Source organism: Heptranchias perlo, chromosome 30, assembly GCF_035084215.1.
Source record: "Heptranchias perlo isolate sHepPer1 chromosome 30, sHepPer1.hap1, whole genome shotgun sequence".
NCBI lineage: Eukaryota > Metazoa > Chordata > Chondrichthyes > Hexanchiformes > Hexanchidae > Heptranchias > Heptranchias perlo.
The window spans coordinates 28,025,346-28,052,158 of NC_090354.1; the positions used below are offsets into that span (position 1 = coordinate 28,025,346).

Genomic DNA, 26,813 nt, shown 5'->3' on the forward strand with positions numbered 1-26,813 from the left:
TTGCAATAAATGATTACGTTCCATTTGCCTTCCTAATCACTTGCTGTACCTGCATACTAACTTTTTGTGATTGATGTAGTAGAACACCCAGATCCCTCTGTACCTCAGAGTTCTGCAATCTCTCTCCATTTAATAATATACTGCTTTTCTATTTCTTCTGCCAAAGTGGACAAGTTCACATTTTCCCACATTATACTCCTTCTGCCAAATTTTTGCCCACTCACTTAACCTATCTATATCCCTTTGCAGACTCCTTATGTCCTCTTCACAACTTACTTTCCTACCTACCTTTTGTGTCATCAGCAAATTTAGCAACCATACATTCGGTCCCTTCATCCAAGTCATTGATATAGATTGTAAATAGTTGAGGCCCAAGCACTGATCCCTGTGGCACTCCACTCGTTACATCTTGCCAACCTGAAAATGACCCATTTATGCCTACTCTCTGTTTCCTGTTAGCTAACTAATCCTTTATCCATGCTAATATGTTACCCCCTACACCATGAGTTCTTATTTTGTGTAGTAGCCTTTGATGTGGCACCTTGTCAAAAGCCTTCTGGAAATCCAAGTACACCACATCCACAGGATCCCCTTTATCTACGTTGCTTGTTACTTCCTCAAAGAACTCTAATAAATTAGTCAAACACGATTTCCCTTTCACAAAGCCGTGTTGACTCTGCCTAATTGCATTGAGATTTTCTAAGTGTTCTGCTATAACCTCCTTAATAATAGATTCTAGCATTTTCCCTATGACCGATGTTAAGCTAAATGGCCTGTAGTTACCTGCTTTCTGTCTCCCTCCTTTCTTGAATAGAGGAGTTATATTTGCTATTTTCCAATCTGATGGGACCCTTCCAGAATGTAGGGAATTTTGGAAAATTAATACCAATGCATCTAGTATCTCTGCAGCCACTTCTTTTAAGACCCTAGGATGAAATTCGTCAGGACCTGGGGACTTGTCAGCTTTTAGTTCTAATAATTTTTTCAGAACCCTTTCCCTGGTGATTGTAAATGTTTTAAGTTCCTCCCCCCCTTTTGCCTCTTGATTCACAATTACTTCTGGCATGTTATTTGTATCCTCTACAGTGAAGACGGATGCAAAATATCTGTTCAATTAATCCGCCATTTCCTTATTCTCCATTATTAATTCCCCAGATGCTCTCTAGAGGACCAACACTCACTTTACTTACTCTTTTCCTTTTTAAATACCTGTAGAAACTCTTACTATCTTTTTATATTGCTAGCTAGCTTTCTCTTGTACTCTAATTTCTCCCTCCTTATTATTCTTCTAGTCATTCTTTGCTGTTTTTTGTATTCTGACTAATCTTCTGACCGGCCACTAATCTTAATGGAATTGTATGCTTTTTCTTTCAATTTGATACTATCTTTACCTTCCTTAGTTAGCCACGGATGGTATGTCCTTCCCCTAGAGTCTTTCTTTTTCACTGGAATGTATCTCTGCTGAGTGTTATGAAATATCTCATTAAATGTCTGCCACTGCATCTCGACTGACCTATCCCTTAACCTTATTTCCCAGTTCACTTTCGCCAGCTCTGTCATCTTGCCCTCATAGTTGCCCTTATTTAAGTTTAAAACACTAGTCTTAGACCTACTCTTCTCTCCCTCAAACTTATTGCTAAATTCAATCATATTGTGATCACTACTACCTAGAGGCTCCTTTACAGTGAGATCATTAATTAATCCTGTCTCATTACACATTACCAGGTCTAGAATAGCTTGCTCTCTGGTTGGCTCTAGAACGTGCTGCTCCAAGAAACTGTCCTGAAAGCACTCTATGAACTCATCTTCCAGGCTACCTTTGCCAATCAGATTCTTCCAATCTATATGTAGATTAAAATCACCCATGATTATTGCTGTTCCTTTCTCACAAGCCTCCATTATTTCTTCCTGTATACCCTATCCGGTTACTGTTAGGGGGCCTATAAACTACTCCCACAAGTGACTTCTTGCCTTTACTATTTCTTATCTCTACCCAAACTGATTCTACATCTTGGTCTTTAGAACTAAGGTCATTTCTCTCTATTACACTCATGTCATCCCTAAGTAACAGAGCTACCCCTCCACCTTTTCCTAGCTTCCTGTCCTTCCAAAATGTCAAGTACCCTTGATTATTGCTTGTAATTTGTTATCTTAGCCTTTGTTATCTTGCAGCCATGTCTCTGTAATGGCTAATAGATCGTACATTTCTATTTGAGCTGTCAATTCATCCATTTTGTTACGAATGCTACGCGCATTCAGATACAAGGCCTTTAGTGTTGTCTTTTTACTATTTTTGCAACCTCTAGCCTTATCTGCTGGCGCACTCTTAAGTTTGCATGCTCTGTCCCTTCCTGCCACTCTCTGATTATCATTTCCCTTATTGCTACCTTGCTCTCTTGCCTTGTCTTCTTTCTTTTAATTTATCATATCTTCCCTTACTTGATCCCTCGCCCCCACTATGTAGTTTAAAGCCCTCTCTACCACCCTAGTTATACGATTTGCCAGAACACTGGCCCCAGCACGGTTCTGATGAAGGCCGTCCCAACGGTACAGCTCCCACTTTCCCCAGTACTGGTGCCAGTGCCCCATAAATCGAAACCCATTTCTCCCACACCAATCTTTGAGCCACAAATTTAACTCTCTAATCTTATTTACCCTATGCCAATTTGCCCTATGCCAATCCAGAGATTATTACCTTTTGAGGTTCTACTTTTTAATTTATCCCCTAGCTGCTCATACTCCTGATGTGGAGATGCCGGTGATGGACTGGGGTTGACAATTGTAAACAATTTTACAACACCAAGTTATAGTCCAGCAATTTTATTTTAAATTCACAAGCTTTCGGAGATTTTCTCCTTCCTTGCCTGAGGAAGGAGAAAATCTCCGAAAGCTTGTGAATTTAAAATAAAATTGCTGGACTATAACTTGGTGTTGTAAAATTGTTTACAATGCTCATACTCCCTAAGCAGAACCTCTTCCCTCATCCTACATGATTTTAATCGCTCCACCATTGGCAGCCATGTCTTCAGCTGCCTAGGCCCTAAGTTCTGGAATTCCTCCCTAAACTTCTCCACCTGTATCTCTCCTCATTTAATATGCTCTTTAAAGCCTACCTCTTTGACCAAGCTTTACTGCTTTAAAGATGCTATATAAATGCAAGTAGTTGTTGTAATTGTGCTTATCTTTCCACCACAAGACCCAGGAAACTTTTTGGAGGGAGCACGTAGGACAAGAGTTTAAGATGAACTTTTGTATTTCATTCCACTGCAGCAAAAGCATTGAGCCAGGCTCAGTGGTGGTACCTTTTTGTCTCTTAAGTCAGCAGGTTATGGGTTCAAGTCCTACTCCAGAGACTTGAGCACATAGTCTAGGCTGACACTTCAGTGCAGTACTGAGCGAGCACTGCACTGTCATAGGTGTTATGTTTCAGATGAGATGTTAAACTGAGGCCCCATCTACCCTCTCGGGTGGATATAAAAGATTCCACAGCACTAGTCAAAGTAGACTACAGTTGTGTTCTCTTAGTGTCCTGGCCAACATTTTTCCTCATCTAACATCATTTAAAAACAGATTATCGGGTCATTCATCTCATTGCTGTTTGCGGAACCTTGCTTTGTACGTATTTCCTACATTACAACAGTGACTACGCTTCAAAATTGCAGCTTTAGCTGTGAAGTGCTTTGGGGCATCCTGAGGTTGTGAAAGGTGCTATATAAATACAAGTTTGTTCTTTCTTTCTCAATGCATCGCTTTATTTCCCGAGTCTTTGCGCTAACTAATTCAGTAGGTCAAGATTAAAACATTCTTTTCAAGGGCGCAAAGCCAACTCAGCGTTCAGTCATTTAATTACGTTGTTGTATTTGCCTTATAAAAGTTGGGGCCCCTGTAGTCGGGTATCTTTACTCGTGGTTTCACAACAACAGCCGTCGTTTGAGAAGCTCCAAGAGGCAGGGTGCTGCCTGCAAGCAGGCGAAGAAAGTACACAGGCACAAGCCACAGATGCAAACTGCAAATGCAGTAAAATGCAAACTTTTTTTTTTCTCCCGGGTTGCTAGCAGCAGTGGCCGGGAGACTCATCTTCCATTCCGGGAGACTCCTGGACAATCCGGGAGGGTTGGCAATCTTATATCCAGATACCTGTCGCACAATTAATTTGACCATACACACTCATCTTTTATAATGCTGTTGTGAAATGTATAAATTGAAGTTGCACTTTTAAAAATTTTTCAGGAGGGAGAGTGTAATTTGAGTTAAGAAGAAATCTGCTTTTTCTTTAATTCATTCTCGGGATGTGGGCGTCACTGGCAAGGCCAGCATTTATTGCCCATCCACAGTTGCCTTGACTCAGTGGCTTGCTAAGCCACTTCAAAGGACAGTTATGAGTCAATCAAGTTGATGTGGGACTGGAGTCACATATACACCAGACCGGGTAAGGACAGCAGGTTTCCTCCCTAAAGCACATTAACGGACCAGTTGGGTTTTTTTTTAAACAGATTTTACTGATGCAATGTTTTATTTCCAGACTTTTTTAAACTGAATTCAAATCCTCACATTACCATGGTGGAATGTGAACACTCATTCTCTGGATTTACTAGTCCAGTAACATAACCACTGTAATACCACACCCTTGGTGCCCTGGACTGTTCATTTAAAAAGAAGGATGAGCAGGACACAATCCATGAAGGACAGACTTTAATTAAAGTAGAGGATAGTAAGGCCACTGGCTTTTCTTAGAAATTTCGCTTTACCGGTTGCAGAACTTGCAGGCTGCATTTCTGAACACAGTTGAATAGGAATTTCCTCATGGCTATCCGGTCCCAGCCGTCTGCCACCATGGGTAACCTCGCCAGGGACCAGTTACCAGGAAATTACAGGCTATTTCTGTAAATGGCAAATTGGGAATGACTGGGAGCCTGAGACAGACGGCTACAGGCAAAGTCTTGAGCAGCAGGGAGGCAGGTTCCAGGTCTGATGGTGGGGAGGGAGATCAACCTTCCATTCCGGGAGACTCCAAAACAATCCGGGAGGGTTGGAAACCCTAGCTGGGACCTGCTGAATGCCATGGCGTTTTAAACCTTGACAAAGCTATTCATTCCTTCCTCAGTCATTATTGGATTATAATAAATCCTGAAACAAATTCAACACCAGAATGCACCTAAGGGGCTTTTACGTCTAGGCATAGAGGCAGTAGATCCCAGAAATGGTGTCCAACCAGGAGCTTACAGTATGGGAGTAAAATGGAATCTGACAGCAGAGGCCTATTTTTACATTGTGGGGCTTTGGACTTTTGCTAAACTACAGCAGCTTTGGATTGCCAACACTGGATCTTTTCTCTGTTTTCTGCGCTTGCACCACAATCTTTCGGGGGAGGGGAAAGCCGCAAGAAACAAGAGAGACATTCAAGAGCTGGAGGCAGTACAGAGACGAGCCGGCAGGCTGATCATCAGTGTCAGGGTCTGAGTTATAAGGAAAGGCTGCAGAGACTTGGGCTTTTTGGCCTGGAAAGGAGGTGTTTGAGAGGTGGTCTTATATAAAGTTGTTAAGAGTATAGAAAAAAAATTAACCTAGAATATTACTTCAAATTGAAGTGTGGGAGTAGAACTAGGGGCACAGGTTCAAACTGGAAAAAGGTAATTTTAGTTAATATCAGTCAATTCTTCCTTCACACAGTAATCAATGTGTGGAATAAACTGGCAGATAAGAGTTGTGGAGGCACAAATCCTGGAACCATTTAAGAAACAATTGAGTGCTGAAATAAAAGACAAAGAACTGGCATTTATATCTTGCCTTTCACAGCCTCAGGACATCCCAAAACCCTTCACAGGCAATTAAGTACTTTTGAAGTGTAGTCACTGTTGTAATGTAGGAAATGCGGTAGCCAATTTGTGCACAGCAAGATCCCACAACAGCAATGTGATTATCACCAGATAATGTGTTTTAGGGATAAATATTGGTTAGGATACTGAGGAAAACTTAGTTAGTAAAACAAAGTTAGTTTGAGCAAATTGTTCACTGTGGCAAGTTCAAGTATCATAGAATCATAGAAAATTTACGGCACCAAAGGAGGCCATTCGGCCCATCGTGTTTGCGCCGGCCGAAAATGAGCCACCCTGTCTAATCCCACTTTCTAGCACTTGGTCCATAGCCTTGTAATTTACAGCACTTCAAGTGCACATCCAGGTACTTTTTAAATGAGTTGAGGGTTTCTGCCTCTACAACCCTTTCAGGCAGTGAGTTCCAGACCCCCACCACCCTCTGGGTGAGAATTTTTCCTCAGCTCCCCTCTAATCCTTCTACCAATTACTTTGCCCCCTGACTAGTGACCTCTCTGCTAAGGGAAATAGGTCCTTCCTGGCTACTCTATCTTGGCCCCTCATAATTTTATTACTATTAAAATCACCCCTCAGCCTCCTCTTCTGAAGAAAACAACCCCAGCCTATCCAATCTTTCCTCATAGCTAAAATTCTCCAGTCCTGGCAACATCCTCGTAAATCTCCTCTGTACCCTCTCTAGTGCAATCACATCCTTCCTGTAATGTGGTGACCAGAATCGTACACAGTACTCAAGCTGTGGCCTAACTAGTGTTTTATACAGTTCCAGCATAACCTCCCTGCTCTTATATTCTATGCCTCAGCTAATAAAGGAAAATTTTCCATATGCCTTCTTAACCACCTTATCCACCTGTCCTGCTACCTTCAGGGATCTGTGGACATGCACTCCAAGGTCCCTCACTTCCTCTACACCTCTCCCTATCCTCCCATTTATTGTGTATTCCCTTGCCTTGTTTGCCCTCCCCAAATGCACTACCTCACATTTCTCTCGTTTGAATTCCATTTGCCACTTTTCTGCCCACCTGGCCAGTCCATTTATATGCAATCTACAGCTTTCCTCCTCACTATCACCATACCAGGGGGCACAAGTTTAAAAATGGGGAAACTGGAAGTCGGGCAAAACATTTTACAAAAGGAGAGTTGAGTTTGGAAGCAGATGGTATAAATCGGTTCATGTTTCGGGAGAGAGAAGGGATTGATGGATATGCTGAGTGGGTGGGTGCGGTTTTGATTTATCAAGCAGGGGAAGCCTTGTTGGACCAAATGACCATTCCCTTTTCCTAAACATTCTTGTGTTCATAGGTACAAGCTGTGGGAGGAAAGATGAGTGTTGGCCGAGCCCATTCCTTCTGTGGTTACACTACCCTTCACCAAAAAGTTCATGTATATTGGCCTCTTTCATTTCATTGCAAGTATTCCAGAAACAATGCTGTTATTAATTGAATAGGGACACAGCACCTGACCATTTTCACTGTTTTATTCAGATTCAAGTAACTTGCATTTTAAATGCAGTTAGATCATGTGGGAATAAGGAAAAGTTAACACAGCTTTGGAACCTCACAGGGAACAATGGCACATTTAACTACATGTGCATATCAGTAGTTGAATTCTCTAAGAGGAGATGTTACATGTTCCTTGCATGTGACATTCAAAAGCACACTTGAACCATTCTGATCGCCTTTGTGAAGTGTCATTTCATCAATGAGCAGAGAGATGATTGTAGGGACTTCGTGTCATTACAGACCAGCAGCAGCTACTTCCCCCAGTACGCCAAACTACGCAGTTATGGTGAGCTTTTATTTTAAGGTTTGCAAGCCATTTAATGGGCATTATTTTGTTCGCCAGATGATCCCAGATTGAAACAAGTACAGTGGGAACATTACACCACGTGCACTAGAATTGCTCCACAATTGGTCAAAAGCTGATCGGAACAGAACCACGGCTTCCCTTTGGAGTCTGACCTTGATAAGTTCTGCAACTTGCTACTATTCATAAGGTGAGAGAGAATCTAGCCTGCTATTTTGGTAACCGATGCGGATGCACAGATTTAGTCCCCTCAATAATGCTCTCAATACCTGTGAAATGCAATGAGTTCCTGTCGGTGTTGCCAGATTACTGCTCGGAAAGGGGATGATTGACTCCTATTGTGATCCACAGCTCCTCACCGAGGGAATGAAAAGACACAAGACATTAGACATAAACAGTACCAGGCAAAGCCTACCTGTGAACACTAAAGTGTAGTGCAACATTGCAAGTAAGTCCATGGCTTCAGCCCCACAAAGGCCAACAGGTCTCCATGCTCAAACCAAATCCTCCTGGGATTCTAGTGCATCGACAATGGTGACAAAATTGGTTTCGATGAAGAAGGCCCTTCAGCCCATTTAATATTCACCCTCCTAGAATCATAGGTCATAGAACGGAAGGAGGCCATTCGGCCCATCGAGTCCGTGCCAGCTCTATGCAAGAACAATCCAGCTAGTCCCACTCCCCTGCCCTATCCCCGTAGCCCTGCAAATGTTTTCCTTTCAAGTACTTATCCAGTTCCCTTTTTTACGGCCATGATTGAATCTGCCTCCACCACCCCCTCGGGCAGTGCATTCCAGATCATAACCACTCGCTGCGTAAAAATATTTTTCCTCATGTCACCTTTGGTTCTTTTGTCAGTCACCTTAAATCTGTGTCCTCTGGTTCTTGACCCTTCTGCCAATGGGAACAGTTTCTCTCTATCTACTCTGTCTAGACCCTTCTCGATTTTGAATACCTCTATCAAATCTCCTCGCAACCGTCTCTGTTCCAAGGAGAACAACCCCAGCTTCTTCAGTCTATCCACGTAACTAAAGTCTCATTCCTGGAATCATTCTAGTAAATCTTTTCTGCATCCTCTCTAAGACCTTCACATCTTTCCTGAAGTGTAGTGCCCAGAACTGGACACACTAATCCAGCTGTGGCCAAACCAGTGAATTATAAAGGTTCATCATGACTTCCATGTTTTTGTACTCTATGCCTCTATTTATAAAGCCCAGGATCCCGTATGCTTTAACCGCTTTCTCAACCTGCCCTACCACCTTCAACGATTGGTATACATATACCCCCAGATCTCTCTGTTCCTGTATCCCTTGTAGAATTGTGCCCTTTAGATTTTATTGCCTCTCCTCATTCTTCCTAACCAAAATGTATCACCTCCCATTTGTCTACGTTTGATTTCATCTGCCACGTGTCCGTCCATGCCACCAGTTTGTTTATATCCTCTTGAAGTCTATCACTATCCTCGTCACTGTTCACTACACTTCCAAGTTTTGTGTCATCTGCAAATTTGGAAATTGTGCCCTGTACACCCAAGTTCAAGTCATTATATATAAGAAAAGCAGTGGTCCCAGCACCGACCCCTGGGGAACACCACTGTACAACTGCCTCCAGTCCGAAAAGCAACCGTTCACCACTACTCTCTGTTTCCTGTTACTTAGCCAATTCTGTATCCATGCTGCTACTACTTTTATTCCATGGGCTTCAATCTTGATGACAAGCCTATCGTGTGGCACTTTATCAAATGCCTTTTGAAAGTCCACATACACCACATCAACTGCATTGCCCTCATCTATCCTCTCTGTTACCTCATCAAAAAATTCTATCAAGTTAGTTAAACACGATTTGCCTTTAACAATCCGTGCTGGCTTTCCCTAATTAATTCATACTCGTCCAAGTGACTGTTAATTCTATCGCGGATTGTCGTTTTTATAAGTTTCCCCACCACTGAGGTTAAACTGACTGGGATATAGTTGCTGGGTTTATCCTTGCACCCTTTTTTGAACAACGGTGTAACGTTTGCAATTCTCCAGTCCTCTGGCACCACCCCCGTATCTAAGGATGTTTGGAAGATTATGGCCAGTACCTCCACAATTTCCACCCTTAGTTCCCTCAGCAATCTAAGATGCATCTCATCTGGACTGGGTGACTTATCTACTTTAAGTACAGCTAACCTTTCAAGTACCTTTTCTTTATCAATTTTTAGCCCATCCAGTATCTCAACTACATCTTCTTTGCTGAGACTCTAGCAGCATCTTCTTCCTTGGTAAAGACAGATGTGAAGTACTCATTTAGTACCTCAGCCATGCCCTCTGTCTCCATGAGTAAATCTCCTTTTTGGTCCCTAATCAGCCCCATCCCTCCTCTTACTACCATTTACTGTTTACATGCCTATAGATGACTTTTCGATTCCCTTTAATGTTGGCCGCCAGTCTATTCTCATGCTCTTTGCCCCTCTTATTTCCTTTTTCACCTCCCTTCTGAACTTTCTATATACAGCCTAGTTCTCACTTTATTATCAACCTGACGTCTGTCATATGTCCTTTTTTTCTGCTTCATCTTACTCACTATCTCTTTTGTCATCCAGGGAGCTCTGGCTTTAGTTGCCCTGCCTTTCCCCCTCGTGGGACTGTACCTAGACTGTATCTGAACCATCTCCTCTTTAAAGGCTGCCCACTGTTCAATTACAGTTTTGCCTGCCAATCTTTGATTCCAATTTACCCAGACCAGATCTGTTCTCATCCCTAGAGTGCTAACCTTACTGTCTTCCCGTTACAGCACCCAGCTCGTTCTTAAATGAGTCCCAGTGTCCTGGCCGCAACTGCTCTTTCTGGCAACCCAGTCCAGCTGGTGATCGCCCTCTGTGTATAGAAATACTTCCTACCTGCTGTCTATAAGTTCCCCTTGGCAGCCGTGAAGCTGTGCCCTCTTGTCCTCTGCCATGTATCAAATTATTGTTCTCAGTCTACTTTCTCCAACCAATAAATGTATGTATACATCTAGAAGATCCACTCTGAGATGTGTCTCTGTGAGGCTGAAGATCTCTAATTTATCAAGTTATTCCTCATGACTCATCCCTCTAATAGTGAGCACCTGCCTTGTTGCCCTTCTCTGCACTGCCTGTAGGTTGTACGTATAGTAGAAAAACCTGTGTCATCTCTCTACATGGAGCTGCCGTCGCTTGCCAAGACCAAAATTCAACGAAGGGCAGTCGAGTGCCAGGTTAGGGGTAGAATCGTGGGTTTGAGTTTTGATGGTTTCTTTACTGTTGAAATGTATTGAAAATCTCCACAACTAAAGCTTCCAACGTTCTACAACACTGAAAGTGATTGGAGGGAGAACTTTTGGGCGCCTTCAGATTTTAGATTATCCAGACTAAAACTGCCGGTAATCCCGCCCATTGGATAAAGATAAAGAATTTACCAGAGACATTTACTGCCCATACTGTCTATTCCACCACTTCACTAGAACAATCCAAAACTAATCCCACTGCCCTGTGCTCTCCCACTAACCCTGTTTCTTTGTCTGCTTCAAATATTTATCTGCTTTGCCCTCTGCTTCAGCTGCTCCCTGTAGCAAAACATGCTCCAACAACCGTCTGTGTAAAGAATATTTGTCTAACCCCTCTCCTCGCACTCTTAGTGACAATTTTAAGTCGATGACCCATTGTCACTGGCTCCCCAGCCAGAGGGAATAATCTTCTCCTGTTCACCCTCTCAAACCTCTGTTCAGTCATAAGAGTTATAGAATCTTGCAGCATAGGAGGAGGCACAGGGACAGAGAGAGGGAAAAGGAAGAAGAAATAAGCTATAGCATAGGAAACTGATGCTTAAGAAATGACCACCTGGTCCATCGAGCCTGTCCCATACAGTCATGTTGCAACTAAACATCACAGCCCACAATGTTCCCCATCCAGCATAGGCCATGTAATCTGCAGGGAAAGGCAACAAAAGATTAAAGGGAAACTCCTAGGCCAATTCAGGAAAAAAAAGAATTCTGGTCAATTTCTTTTTGACCCCTGTAGGCAAGCGAAAGAGTTCCAGGAGGCCACAGTGACTGTACACACGTCGCCCAGCACCCTATCTACCTTTAGTGATATTGGATTTAGCCAGGAACCCGTTCACCTCCCTTTTGAACACTTGCCATGACTCCACACTCACTTCATGAGCCGGCAATATGTTCCAAAGGCCGATGACCCTCTGCAAAAAGAAAACTTCCCCGACACCTAATCTCGTTCTATGCTTAAGTAACATATACGCATGTCCCCTCATTCTACCAAGCCTATCATGATGGTTAGTTGAGGCAGCAACCTTGCTACTGATGCATTGTACTGATGTTATGATAAATAGTGTTTAGTACATATTAATAAAAAGTGCAATGTTCCTGGACTGGTGCGGTAGGATTTATATGCGTCATTCCCCCTCCAAGGGTCACGGCAGAGCCATCTTGGGCTGCTCCGAGATATCTCCTAGCCATTGTTTGAATGTCATTTTGCCAGAGGATGGGGCAGGTCATACACTGACACTGTTACTGGCAAAGGGAGATATAATGAGGTCATAGAACAGAGTGAGATATAATGGGGAGACAGCACAGAGGGAGATATGAGAGGGATGGAGAAGAGATATACTGGAGAGATAATAGCAGAGAGGGAGATATAATAGGGAGATAGAAGAGGAAGATATAACAAAGATAGAGAGGGACATAGAAGAAAAGCAAATGGAGATATAACAGGGGATAGGGGAGATAATAACAGGGGCATGGAGGTGCAAGGAGAGATACAACAAAGGGCAGAGAAAATAAGGAAACAGAAAAGTGTTTTTTAGTAACTTTTTAATGGCATTGTTTCTGTTCAGTAGAACTTTACTCCTTAAACATAAGACAATTATCTTTTGTACATATATCCGTAGAATCAAGAGATGTTCTAGATTACAAATCACCAACATTTCAGTAAGGTTTGAAGTTCTAGAGATAAAAATGTAAGAGCTTTCCCATTGCAATGCAGTTGGAAATGCTGAAACCCAAAGTCTCACGTGTCGAACATTTCCCAGGTTTAGTTTTGGGTTAGATGAGGTGAGGGTCTTGGAAGTGGCTGTAATTTGACATTTTATTCCTTTAAATTGAGGCCGCTCCCTAGTTGGCCCCATCATTGAAGCCCAATCATCATAGAATTACATAGAATGTGCAGCACCGAAACAGGCCATTCGGCCCAACAGGTCGATGCCCGTGTTTATGCTCCACACGAGCCTCCTTCCACCCTACTTCATCTAACTCAATCAGCATAATCTTCGATTCCTTTCTCCCTCATGTACTTATCTTTATAGTTTGTAATTTGAATTTTTCCAACCATATATATTTACAAATGATGACAGCTGACCTGGCCAAGTGGACCTTCAGACAATGTCCAGGATATAGTCTCACACCACCTCGCCTTCTTCATCTCACCCTATCTATTCCTTTCTGCCTCAGGTGTCTATCCAGCTTCCCCTTAAATACGTATTAGTTCACAGCAAGTGACAGTGCACACGGAGTTGGCGCACCGTGAAATGGTTCAAACCGCCTTTGTGGTTGCCTTTCCTTACACGTTGAATTGCAGGTTTCCGCTGTGCCCTGAGCAGGAGAAACCATAAAGCATAACCTGTGTGGGCAGATGCTTCCCCACAAGGGGAGAAGGGGAAGTAATTGAGACAACATCTATATAAAAACTGACCGAGAGACTGCAGTTTAATTGCAAAAAAAAAATCTAAACTGAGTTTGTAATTTGCATTATCCAGTCATTCCCATCCTCAGATTCCAGCTCTATCCCAGAGAGTTGCTGGAAAGGAATTTCCTAGAGTTCATTATTCTTTATTGAAAGCAGATTTTCTTCCTGTAAATATAACTTTTTTTTTAAAAATGGAGAAACAGTTCAAATAATTTGGTGTGAGTTTTTTTAAATTAAAAAGATGCAGATTTCCTCCCAACTTTTGCAAAACTTGTAAGTGGTTTGCGGAGCTGCGCTCTGGCTCTGCGGGGCTGTGCTGACGCAGTGTCTGCTTCTTCTCTCGGAGATTTGAATCACTCGGAGACAGACGGGGCTCAGCTCAGCTCGGATCGGATCGGACCGCCGTCTGTGAGTCTTCCCCCGACCTCACTGTCCTTCCCTCCCCGCCAGCCATGGGCACCGGAGCCCGCTGCCAGCCTCCCCACACCGGGCTGAACGCGCTCTGCCTTCTCCTCCTTGTTGCAGGACTGCGCTGTGCCAGCTCAGGTAAGAAAAGAAAATCTTTTTCATTCAGACTTTTAACTGTCTGCTGCCAAACAAACAAAAAAAAAGTGGGCAGCAAACTTTTTTTTTGCTTTAAACGTTAATTGCAATCTCCCTTTAATGATCTAAGAGCGCAGTGTTTGCGATTTAACACCTTTTGTTCGAGTTTACTGAAGCTGGATACTTTATTTTTGTGAAATAAAGTTAGTTTAATGGCTGAATCCAGTAGAAGGAATGTCCTGAACTGAGTGAAAACAGATGTGACTCTTTTTGTGATGAGGGGGAGGGGAAGAGAGACACTGATTTTTTTTTGGGTTTAAAAAAAAAGTTTGAAACTTCTAATTGCGAGAAATCAAAGTGTTGGAAGGAGCTGCAGGTTGTAGAGAAGGTGATTTAATGATGACATTGCCTTTTATTGAACAGCCCGTCTTATAAAGATGATGCCTCATAACCCCCTGCACATCACCTTACAGCTCGGCCCTTTAAAAGGGGGGGGGGGGGGGGGAGTGAGGCGGCCAGGCAAGTGATTGGTAATGTTTGGGCAGCGCAGACAGACCCGTGCTGATTCTGTGCAGCTGCGGGTTCCTTGTTTAATTGGGTTCACTGACCCCTGTAACTGTTCTCTACCATGTGTCGGTGGGGCCCACCACTTGCAGCCGACTAATGAAAAGTGGGAGCATTATTTCCTCGGTGGAAGAATTTTAAACACAACCTTGGTGCCAGTTTGCAAAAAAAACTCTTGCTGTCTTGACCCCGGTGGCATATGTGTGTGTGTTGGGGCAAACACTATAATGTCTGTGGCACAGAGTCTCTTAAATGCTTTGTTGTATTTTTTTAAAAAAAGACTTGTGATAGTTGTGTTGTGTCCATTCTCAAAAGTTATTTACTTGTACTATTCTCTGGACATAAATCGGGTGACACATCTCCCACGCCCCTTTTAAGATGTGTTGGAAAGATGCAGCCACCAGTATTGTTATCAGGCCAGATCACCTGGCAAGTAGTTAAAAAAGTAAAGACAGACTTGCATTTATATAGCGCCTTTCACAACCTTAAGACGTCCCATAGTGCTTTACAGCCAATGAATTACTTTTGAAGTGTAGTCACTGTTGTAATGTAGGAAATGCGGCAGCCAATTTGCGCACAGCAAGATCCCACAAACAGCAATGAAATAATGGCCAGATAATCTGTTTTAGTGATGTTGGTTGAGGAATAAATATTGGCCAGGACACCAGGGAGAACTCCCCTGCTCTTCTTCAGAATAGTGTCATGGGATTTTTTATGTCCCTCTGAGAGGGCAGACGGGGCCTCGGTTTAACATTTCATCTGAAATACTGTCAGCCTGGATTATGGCCTCAAGTTCCCGGAGCAGGACTTGAACCCACAACCTTCTGACTCGGAGGCAAGAGTGCTACTCACTGAGCCACAGCTGACGCCTCCCTTCCGAAAAGGTAATGGCGCTGGGAATCCTACTGTTGACATTAAAGTAACTGGGAATTTCATCATCATAGATGGTGACTCAGGGAGGGTGCGCTCATTCCCAATTAATGTGTTCAGTGTTGGTAAATCTTTCAAATTATATGTTTAAAAATCGGTGTGGAGAGTGTTGCAGCCAGGGCCGTGCGTTAATGGTGTTCAGACACTGGTAGGAAGGAGAAGCAACAGGTGCGGTCTCTGGGTGTCGGTGAATCTCACCTGAGTATTGAACCAGTGATACACGGACTTGTGATGTTCACCGCAGGCAAAAATCACAGTACAGATGAGGGAGGCCATTTGGCCCATCTGCCTCACCATCCTACAGAAACCTACAATCCCCTCCCCCCCCCCCCCCCCCCCCCCCTCAACATACAATTCACATCATCTATCTTTGAGTGACTCCTGAGATTTTGCCTACAATATCTCGCCCACAGCCCAATCCAGATATTAATCACTCTCTGCGAAGAAATGCGTTCTCACATCAGTCCTAAACCGGCCTTTCCCGGTGTGTATCTGAGACTTTTTAAACTTGCAGTTGTGGTTTAACTTAAAATCGTGTCCAAATTAATGTTTTTTGTGCCACTTAGTATCTTTATCTACTTCTGTAAGCACCCAGCCACACCCCCCAATCTTGTTCAACTCCTTTCGTAGGAACAGGAGTGGGCCATTCAGGCCCTCGAGCCTGTTCCGCCATTCATTTGGATCATGGCTGTTCTGTATCTTAACTCTATATTTATCTGTTTTGGTTCCATATTCCTTAATACCCTTGCCTAACAAGAATCTATCAGTCACACTTTTGAGATTTTCCATGAACCCAGCCTCGACAGCTTTTCTGGGGGAGGGAAAAGAGTTCCAGATTTCCACAATCGTTTGTATCAAGATTGAAGAGTCCAAGTCTTCCTACCCTTTCCTCTGACACTAGGAATCAGCCTCGTGGCTCTTCTATGAATTGGTGACCAGAACTTTACACTATTTGGGATTGTGTTCTCTTGTTTGTACCTCCATAGCTGGATTGATTATTATTTTTGTAATAGTTTGCATTAAGCTATCAGACTGAGTGTACCTGAGTGAGTGAGTCCAGAATGTACTGTGTGAGGCTACCATTTACACACTGGTTATCTTGGTGTAACAAGGAGTCATGAGGAGTGAAGATAGCACTGCGACTTGGACTGAAACAAGACAACACGCAGGTTGGCTTTTTTTTTATTCCTTCATGGGATGTGGGCGTCACTGGCGAGGCCGGCATTTATTGCCCATCCCTAATTGCCTTTGAGAAGGTGGTGCTGAGCCGCCGCCTTGAACCGCTGCAGTCCGTGTGGTGAAGGTTCTCCCACAGTGCTGTTAGGAACGGAGTTCTATGATTTTGACCCAGCGATGAAGGAACGGCGATATATTTCCAAGTCGGGATGGTGTGTTACTTGGAGGGGAACGTGCAGGTGGTGTTGTTCCCATGTGCCTGCTGCCCTTGTCCTTCTAGGTGGTAGAGGTCGCGGGTTTGGGAGGTGCTGTTGAAGAAGCCTTGGCGAGTTGCTGCAGTGCATCCTGTGGATGGTACACACTGCAGCCATGGTGCGCCAGTGGTAGAGGGAGTGAATGTTTAGGGTGGTGGATGGGGTGCCAATCAAGCGGGCTGCTTTGTCCTGGATGGTGTCGAGTTACTTGAGTGTTGTTGGAGCTGCACTCATCCAGGCAAGTGGAGAGTATTCCATCACACTCCTGACTTTTGCCTTGTAGATGGTGGAAAGGCTTTGGGGAGTCAGGAGGTGAGTCACTCGCTGCAGAATACCCAGCCTCTGACCTGCTCTTGTAGCCACAGTATTTATGTGGCTGGTCCGATTAAGTTTCTGGTCTTTGGTGACCCCCAGGATGTTGATGGGGGATTCGGCGATGGTAATGCCGTTGAACGTCAAGGGGAGGTCGTTGGACTCTTGTTGGAGATGGTCATTGCCTGGCACTTGTCTGGCGCAAATGTTACTTGCCACTTATCAGTCCAAGCCTGGATGTTGTCCAGGTCTTGCTGCATATGTAAGGAATCTTACAACACCAGGTTATAGTCCATCAAATTTGTTGGACTATAACCTGATGTTGTAAGATTCCTTACATTTGTCCACCCCAGTCCATCACCGGCATCTTCACATCATTGCTGCATGTGGGCTCGGACTGCTTCATTATCTGAGGGGTTGCAAATGGAACCGAACACTGTGCAATCATCAGCGAACATCCCCATTTCTGACCTTATGATGGAGGGAAGGTCATTGAAGCAGCTGAAGATGGTTGGGCCTGGGACACTGCCCTGCAGTAATGTCCTGGGGCAGAGATGATTGGCCTCCAACAACCACTACCATTTTCACTTGTGCTAGGTATGACTCCAGCCACCAGAGAGTTTTCCCCCGATTCCCATTGATTTCAATTTTACTAGGGCTCCTTGGTGCCACACTCGGTCAAATGCTGCCTTGATGTCAAGGGCAGTCACAGAACTGCATGGAGTGGAACACACGAGGCAGAGGGAATGCTGCTTTGAAACACACATCATATGTGACTGTGACCATGGTAAACTTTCCTTCCTCATCCTTCTTGACCTGTCGTCAGCATTTGACAAAGTTGACCACGCCATCCTCCTCCAACTCCTCTCCTCCCTTTTCCAGCTGAGAGAGACTGCCTTCGCCTGGTTGCATTCCTATCTATCCAGTCATGGCCAGAGAATCAACTGCAGTGGCTCCTCTTCCCGCTCCTGCACCTTAACCTCTGGAGTGCCCCAGGAGTCTATCCTTGGCCCCCTCCTATTTCTCATCTACATGCTGCCCCTCGACGACATCATCCGAAAACACAGGTTGCACATGTACGCTGACGACACCCAGCCCTACCTCACCACCACCTCCCTCGACCTCTCCACTATCTCTGATTTGTCACACTGCTTGTTCAACATCCACTAATTGGATGAGCAGAAATTTCCTCCAAATAAATACTGGAAAGACCAAATCCATTGTCTTTGGTCCCTGCCACAAATTACGTTCCCTAGCCACCGACTCCATCCCTCTCCCTGGCCACTCTCTGAGGCAAAACCAGACCGTTCGCAACCTTGGCCTCCTATTTGACCCTGAGCTGAGCTTCTGACCCCATATCCTCTCCATCACCAGACCACCGACTTCCACCTCCGTAACGTTGCCCATCTCCGTTCCTGCCTCGGCTCATCTGCTGCTGAAACCCTCATCCATGCCTTTGTTACCTCTAGACTTGAGTATTCCAATGCTCTGCTGGCCCATCTCCCACCTTCCACCCTCCATAAACTTGAGCTCATCCAAAACTCTGCTGCCCGTATCCTAACTCGCACCAACTCCCATTCACCCATTACCCCGATGCACACTGATCTACGTTGGCTCCCGGTCTAGCAAAGCCTTGACTTTAAAATCCTCATCCTTGTTTTCAAATCCCTCCATGGCCTCCCTCCTCGAGCCCTACAACCCTTTGAGATCTCTGCGCTCCTCCAATTCTGGCCTCCTGCGCATCCCCGATTTTCTTCGCTCCACCATTGGCGGCCGTGCCTTCAGATGTCTAGGCCCTAAGCTCTGGAATTCCCTCCTTAAACCCCTCTGCCTCTCTACCCCTCTCCTCCTTTAAGACTTTCCTCAAAACCTATCACTTTGACTAAGCTTTTGGTCACCTATCCTAATATCTCCTTATGTGGGCTCGATGTCAATTTTTGTTTGATAATCACTCCTGTGAAACGCCTTGGGACGTTTTCTATGTTAAAGGCGCTATATAAATGCAAGTTGTTGTTGGTTCAGATCATATAAATTGACAGCAGAGCTTCCACAGTTGATTAACGCGGCCTGGACCCTGAGATTTCCACAGTTGATTAACGCGGCCTGGACCCTGAGCTTTATCCACACTGCAGCCTCTGTAATTCACTGGACTGTTCTACATCGAGCACAGTTTGTGGAGATGGTTTATTTATTTCTGTTAAGTTTCTTTCTTTGCTGGGTGTCCCATTGAGGAGTGAAGGACGAGACAGTAAAGGGGAGGTGCTTGAGTTGTCAGTGTTGAGTTTTATTTCACTGTGTGCTGGGGGAGTGTTGACCCTGTGTACATTATAGTACATAATTCAAGAGTGCACTCTGGTGTGTGATGCAATACTTGTTCCACATGATTATGTGTAGATTCTGCATGAGGTAGCCTTTTAGAAAGCACGTTAATGTACATTGCACAGAGGGTGTTTTTAATGTGCCTCCTTTATTAGAGGGGATGTAAGAAATATCTCCTACACGGAATTGAGGTACAATCGACCATGGTGAAGAAGGCATTCAGCTTGCTTGGTTTCATTGGTCAGAACATTGAATACAGGAGTTGGGATGTCTTGTTGAAGTTGTACAAGACATTAGTTAGGCCACACTTGGAATACTGTGTACAGTTCTGGTCACCCTATTATAGAAAGGATATTATTAAACTAGAAAGAGTGCAGAAAAGATTTACTAGGATGCTGCCGGGACTTGATGGTTTGACTTATAGGGAGAGGTTTGATCGACTGGGACTTTTTTCCCTGGAGAGTAGGAGGTTGATGGGGTGATCTTATACAAGTCTATAAAATAATGAGGGGCATAGATAAGGTAGATAGTCAAAATCTTTTCCCAAAGGTAGGGGAGTCTATAACGAGGGGACATAGATTTAAGGTGAGAGGGGAGAGATACAAAAGGGTCCAGAGGGGCAATTTTTTCACTGAAAGGGTGGTGAGTGTTTGGAACGAGCTGCCAGAGGCAGTAGTAGAGGCGGGTACAATTTTGTCTTTTAAAAAGCATTTGGACAGTTACATGGGTAAGATGGGTATTAGAGGGATATGGGCCAAGTGCAGGCAATTGGGACTAGCTTAGTGGTATAAACTGGGCGACATGGACATGTTGGGCCGAAGGGCCTGTTTCCATGTTGTAAACTTCTATGATTCTATGTGGTAGAGTGTCTTTCTGTTGCACATTTTCTCTCCTGAACCAAGTGTTTGGAGCGGGGGATAGCTGTGGCTGAGGTACCCATGGCTGGGTTACTGGGCTACTTGTGACTAAGGTGGTGGTTCCCAGTGTCCGGGTCTCGCCGGGGCCGGGTTTCCCCGTGTCCACTTCTGGGTTTCCCCGGGGCCGGGTCTCCCTGATCCACAGGACCAGCCGGTGTTTTTCATCAGTTATAATCGGGAGGTAAATATTTCATTAAAATTATTTAACTAATTGATTAAAAAGTAAAAGTTGGGACTAAATTTCTTATGAAAACTAAACCAAAATTCAAGATAAAGAGACGAGATTAAAATGATCTCTCGGACCAAACCAGGACTGGTCAGTCTCCACAGCATATGGACCAGATGTTGGAAACTGGTTCAAAAAGGAATTGGATATTTACTTGAAAAGGAGAGATTTGCAGGGCTGTGGGGAAAGAGCAGGGGAATGGGACTAATCGGTAGTTCTTTCAAAGAGCCAGCACAGGCACGATGGGCTGAATGGCCTCCTTCTGTGCCATATGATTCGATGAACTGAACCGGACGAGCGAAATGTTTGTGCTCATTCAAGCCCGAGTTTATTATTTCTCAGCATCATTTGTGGCCTCTTGAATTGTGAATGAAATGAAACAATGGGGGCAATTTTAACTCTATCCGCCTGGCAGAAACCGGGCGGGTGGGCAGTTAAAATCGCCCAGGTTACTTACCCGCCCTGGAGCCGCCGGGAGCTGATGGGTTCTGATTTTCACCTGCCCTCCTGAGCAGGCGAAAGGACACCTCCCTAAAGCCGACGGGGTCCTTCTTAACATGCGCATAGCGGGTCACAATGACATCATCTGGGTCCGACTGCAATTTTTACCAGGCGGCCTGAGCGGGAAGCGGCAGTGAGTTTCCCTCCAGGCCCAACCCAGCGAGGAAATGGATCGGGGCCGGAAGAGGCCCAAAAAGGTACATTTTTCTTTCAGTTTACTTTCCGTGGGGGGGGCCAGGAGGAGCATGAGTGCCCCACCGGATTCCAGGAGGAAAGTTTAGGCTTCCCCCGTCCCAAACTCACCCCCGCCCTCCATCCTCCCACCCGATCGCGGGACTCCCACGGAGCAACCCAGCAGCCGATCCCGCGACTTACCTGCTGTTGGCCTTTGGGCCATACGGTTTTCTGCCGCTTCCTGCCCGGAACGGGTGAGAAGTCTGCCGGCGGGATTTAAGTGAGACCCAGGAGTTAAAATGCCCCCCACCCCGGGCCTCGTTTCTGGAGCAGCAGGCGGGTTTCTAACTGAAAACAGGCCTGGAGTTAAAATCGGGGCTGATAATTGGGACGTTTTTGGACATAATACATTTTGAAAAGCATCTCTGAAAGAAAATATAGAAAGTAAAACCTAAACTTAGCATGATGTCCCCCTCACTGCAGACCAAAACTAAAATACGATTAAAATTTTTCCCACAGACTTTAAATAAAGTGACTAAATCTTGAGGCCTAAAGATGGGCTAAGGCCTAAACTTCCTAGGTACCGGCCTGGGAGTGAGGAAAGTTGTCCATTGCTGAGGCATGTCAGGAAAGCCCTGCGGTTTTCTGATGTGTGCTAACAACAGGTCGGGTTCTAGACTGACAGCATGTACCTGGGAAATTAGCCCCTAAAACTGAAGTGATTTCCAGGAGTTGAGTCCAGGCGCCTTGTTTAAATGTCTTTCTTCACACATGCCCCTGGACAGAGTCTCTCAGCAGGCTGCTGTGGGAGGGATCAGAACCAACGCCAATCCTGCTCTCGCCTAATGTTCATACGTACACATACCCTCCCACAAACTAATGATCGGAAGCCTGAACCCTGGCTGATTTTTATTCCCCCTCCCCCCATAGCTTGGGGCACTCCTATTAATATACTGCAGGCAGTATAAAAAGCAATAAAGACGTGCATTTCTATAGCGCTTTTCACAACCTCAGGATGTCCCAAAGTGCTTTACAGCCAATTAAATACTTTTTTCAAAGCGTAGCCACTGTTTTAATGTAAGAAATGTGGCAGCCAATTTGCACACAGCAAGGTCCCACAAACAGCAATGTGATAAATGACCCGATAATCTGTTTTAGGTGTAAGGATAAACCCAGCAACTACAGGCCATTCAATTTAACCTCGGTGGTGGGGAAACTTTTAGAAACGATAATCTGAGACAGAATTAACAGTCACTTGGACAAGTGTGGATTAATGTGGAAGTGTGGAAAGCCAGCACAGAGTTATTAAAGGCAAATCATGCTTAACTAACTTGATTGAGTTTTTTGATGAGGCAAGAGAGTGAGTTGATGAGGGCAATGCGGTTGATGTGGTGTATATGGACTTCCAAAAGACATTTGATAAAGTGCCACATATTAGGCTTGTCAGCAAAATTGAAGTCCATGGAATAAAAGGGGCTGTGGCAGCATGGCTACAAAATTGGCTAAGTGACAGGAAACAGAGGGTAGCGGTGAACGGTTGTTTTTTGGACTGGAGGAAAGTATACAGAGGTGTTCCCCAGGGGTCGGTAATAGGACCACTGCTTTTCTTGATATAAATTAATGAATTGGACTTGGGTGTACAGGGCACAATTTCAAAATTTGCAGATGACACAAAACTTGGAAGTGTAATAAACAGTGAGGAGGATAGTGATAGACTTCAAGAGGATATAGACAGGCTGATGGAATGGGCGGACATGTGGCGGATGAAATTTAACCCAGAGAAGAGCGAAGTGATACATTTTGGTAGGAAGAACAAGGAGAGGCAATATAAACAAAATGGTACAATTCTAAAGGGAATGCAGGAACAGAGAGACCTGGGGGTATATGTGCACAAATTGCTGAAGGTGGCAGGACAGGTTGAGAAAGCGGTTAAAAAAGCATACGGGATCCTGGGCTTCATAAACCGGGGCATAGAGAACAAAAGCAAGGAAGTTATGATGAACCTTTATCAAACACTGGTTCGGCCACAACTGGAGTATTATGTCCAATTCTGGGCACTGCACTTTAGGAAAGATGTGAAGGCCTTAGAGAGGGTACAGAAACAAATATACTAGAATGGTTCCAGGGATGAAGGACTTCAGTTACGTGGATAGACTGGAGAAGCTGGGGTTGTTCTCCTTGGAGCAGAGAAGGTTGAGAGGAGATTTGACACAGGTGTTCAAAATCATGAAGGGTCTAGACAGAGTAGATAGAGAGAAACTGTTCCCATTGACAGAAGGGCCAAGAACCAGAGGACATAGATTTAAGGTGATTGGAAAAAGAACCAAAGGCGACATGAGGAAAAGGTTTTTTACACAGCGAGTGGTTAGGATCTGGAATGCACTGCCCAAGGGGGCGATGGAGGCAGATTTAATCGTGGCTATCAAAAGAGAATTTGATAAATACTTGAAGGGAAAAAATTTGCAGGGCTACGGGGAAAGGGCGGGGGAGTGTGACTAGCTGGATTGCTGTTGCAGAGAGCCGGCACGGGCTCAACGGGCCAAATGGCCTCCCTCTGTGCTGCAACCATTCTATGATTCTAAGTATTGATTGAGGGATAAATATTGGCCAGCACACGGGAAGATCTCCCCTGCTCTTCTTCGAAATAGTGCCATGGGATCTTTTATGTCCACCTGAGAGGGCAAACGGGGTCCTCGGTTTAACGTCTCATCCGAAAGACGGCACCTCCGACAGTGCAGCACTCCCTCAGTACTGCACTGGGAGTGTCAGCCTGGATTATGTGCTCAAGTCTCTGGAGTGGGGCTTGAACCCACGATCTTCTGACTCAGAGGTGAATGTTACCCACTGAGACACGGCTGACCGTATAAGTAGAGATCCGGGGAAGCTGGGGCTAACGTGAGCTCTGGTGTGCGAAGTTTCGCTGGGAACTCAATACTCTCAAAATCTTAATGGGGCTATGTAACTATACACTATTTTGCATTAAGATGTGACTGAAACCATCATAATGCAGTCAACACAGAAGATCACACTACAACCAGCAGAGTTTCTATGATGCGTTCAGAATAGTGGTGTCTAAAACTCCTGACTGTGATGAGGTTTGTTGTGGTGAGTGATCAGTGATTTGAGAACCCATGCTCGTTCTGAAGCCTTGTTGTCTGGGTCCTAATCTTTGGAATTCTCTCCCTAAACCTCTCCACCTCTCTCTCCTCCTTTTAAGATGCTCCTTAAAACCTACCTCTTTGACCAAGCTTTTGGACACCTGTCCTAACATCTCCTCGTGTGGCTCGGTGTCAAATTTTCTCTGATAATCACTCCTGTGAAACGCCTTGGGACGTTTTATGTTAAAGGCACTATACAAATGTAAGTTTTTGTTGACCGATCGGATAGAGCGACTTGGTTGCAGCCAGATCGAAAGATCCTCAAATCACCTCTCCACCTCGACACACCGATTTTTAACTTCTAGAAATGGAAAGTGTGTGACTGGAATCAAAGTGAAGATATAGAATTTGAGAGATGTGTCTGGTGCCTGTTGTGAGACTGCTGTTACATTCGAGCCGACTGCCACCATCTGTCATTGGGTTACCAGGTGCTGGGCGGGGGGGTTGCTGGAATGGTTGAGTTACCGAAACCTAGCACGGGACAGTGGGAAACCTGCAGGAGTGCAGGTCGGGCTGAAGGGAGACAGTAATTATGTACTTATCTAATTTATTTGAAACATTTGCCTCTGTTGCACTCCCTTTCATCAGTGGATTACAGATACCAGATCACGTTTGAACATGTGCTGAGAAAACACTCTCCTAAAAGCAGTGACAGGCGAAAGCTATTTGTGTGATAATTGCAGCAAGCAGGTAGCCTTTAAAACCCACTTTTATCTTGTGTGAATATTCTAAAACCATCAATCACCAGGTAAGTCTGGATGAAAAACTCCATTTGTCCGATCTGCCCACAAAACCAACCCCACCTTCTTCCCATTAAAGTGTCCAGCTGTTACTTCAATGATTTCAGGGTCACGGCCCACAACCTCCCTTCGTGCCACTGCTTCAGCTGCTGATTACCCTCCGTGTAAAGAAATACTTCCTGGCGTCTGCCCTGAACCTGCCCCTTCACCCCCTGGCCTCCTGCCCCCTTGTCCTGCTACTCCCTGAGAATCTGGAAGTCATTAATTAGTAATAATACCGGATAGAGTTTTGGACATTTTCAAATTAGAAAAAGTAAAACCGTATTTTGAAAAGGTAGTTTCTGTAAACCAAAATCAAATTTTACAAATTCTAGAAAACATTTCTCTCTTCCTCTCATCCTTCCTCCCTCCCTCTCTTCCTTTCTCTCTTCCCTCTCTTCCTTTCTCTCTCCTTCCCTCTCTTCCTTTCTCTCTCCTTCCCTCCCTTCCTTTCTCTCTCCTTCCCTCTCTTCCTTTCTCTCTCCTTCCCTCTCTTCCTTTCTCTCTCCTTCCCTCCCTTCCTTTCTCTCTCCTTCCCTCTCCCCCCCCCCCCCCCCCACCCCTTCCTTCCTTTCTCCCTCCCTCCCCCCCCCCCCACCCCTTCCTTCCTTTCTCCCTCCCTCCCCCCCCCCCCCCCCCCAAGCCTGTGCTCAGCTGACTGATTTCAGCTCAGTCAGCAGTAGGGAAGTTATGTTTGGCCTCAGCAACCCTGGACTAAAGAGGGGAAATGTCAGCCAGGGTTCTCACTTCTGATCAGTATCCATGCTGGAAGTGTGTGCATGTGTAGATATCACATGAGGGTGAAAGGACTTTGCACCTTGAGGCTCACACATTAATAACAACACCTTAGGCAAAGTACAACAGGACAACACACTCCCATCAAACCAGGAGAGGTGCATCGTGACAATATTAATGTTAAGTCGGAACAAACTATACCTGGGTTGTCGGGTCACAGGTGCAGCCTGAACACAATATCACACAGATTCAGCACGACCGCCTCAAACCTAGACCCCACTGATCTGACATTCTAGCTCAGTATTTGGTTTTGCTGATTGCTGCTCTGCAAAGTGGGATGTGGGAAGTGTAGAATCTGCTGTTGCTCCCATATCTCTTTCGGCCTCTTCCCCCAGCTCAACACCATTCAAGAAGTGTGTCACACACTTTTTCTTCCAGCGTATAAGATCTTGTACTTATCCGCAATGAAGTGTACGCCATAGTTCTGCCCACTTATAAGTTCTGTCCAGGTCCTTCTGGAGATCCTTGGTTGCTTCATCAGACTTGACCAGCTGGAGTTGACCATGGTGGGAGAGTAAACAGACATGAAGTCCATGTTAGAATGATCATACATTGGCTTTGGATGGATTGGGCTTGACTTGGCAAGTGGCTATTTCTTCTGTAGACTTTGTTCTCATAAATCAATGTCTTGAGAAGAGGGGTGAATATAACATTTCAGGGGAAAGAAACTGCCATCACAGCTCCTTGTTCCGTCTGCGTTAATATCTTTTATTTTCCATCCCTGCCTGGTTTGGCCTACGTGACTCCAGTCCCACACTAGGTGGTTGACACTTACTGTCCTCAGGGCAACTAAGGATGGGCAATAAATACGGCTCCCCAGATATCTCACT

At 44.9% G+C, this 26,813-nt stretch overlaps 1 protein-coding gene across 1 annotated transcript in view; it reads left to right on the top strand.

Annotated features, from left to right (window-relative positions):
- The first annotated feature begins 13,630 nt into the window (after positions 1-13,630).
- Positions 13,631-26,813, top strand: part of mrc2 (mannose receptor, C-type 2) — a 252,001-nt gene continuing 238,818 nt past the window's right edge. Inside the window, exon 1 of the mRNA XM_067969113.1 lies at positions 13,631-13,881. Within this exon, the coding sequence (XP_067825214.1) occupies positions 13,788-13,881 (94 nt within the window). The 5' untranslated portion in view covers positions 13,631-13,787. The remainder of the gene's footprint in view (positions 13,882-26,813) is intronic.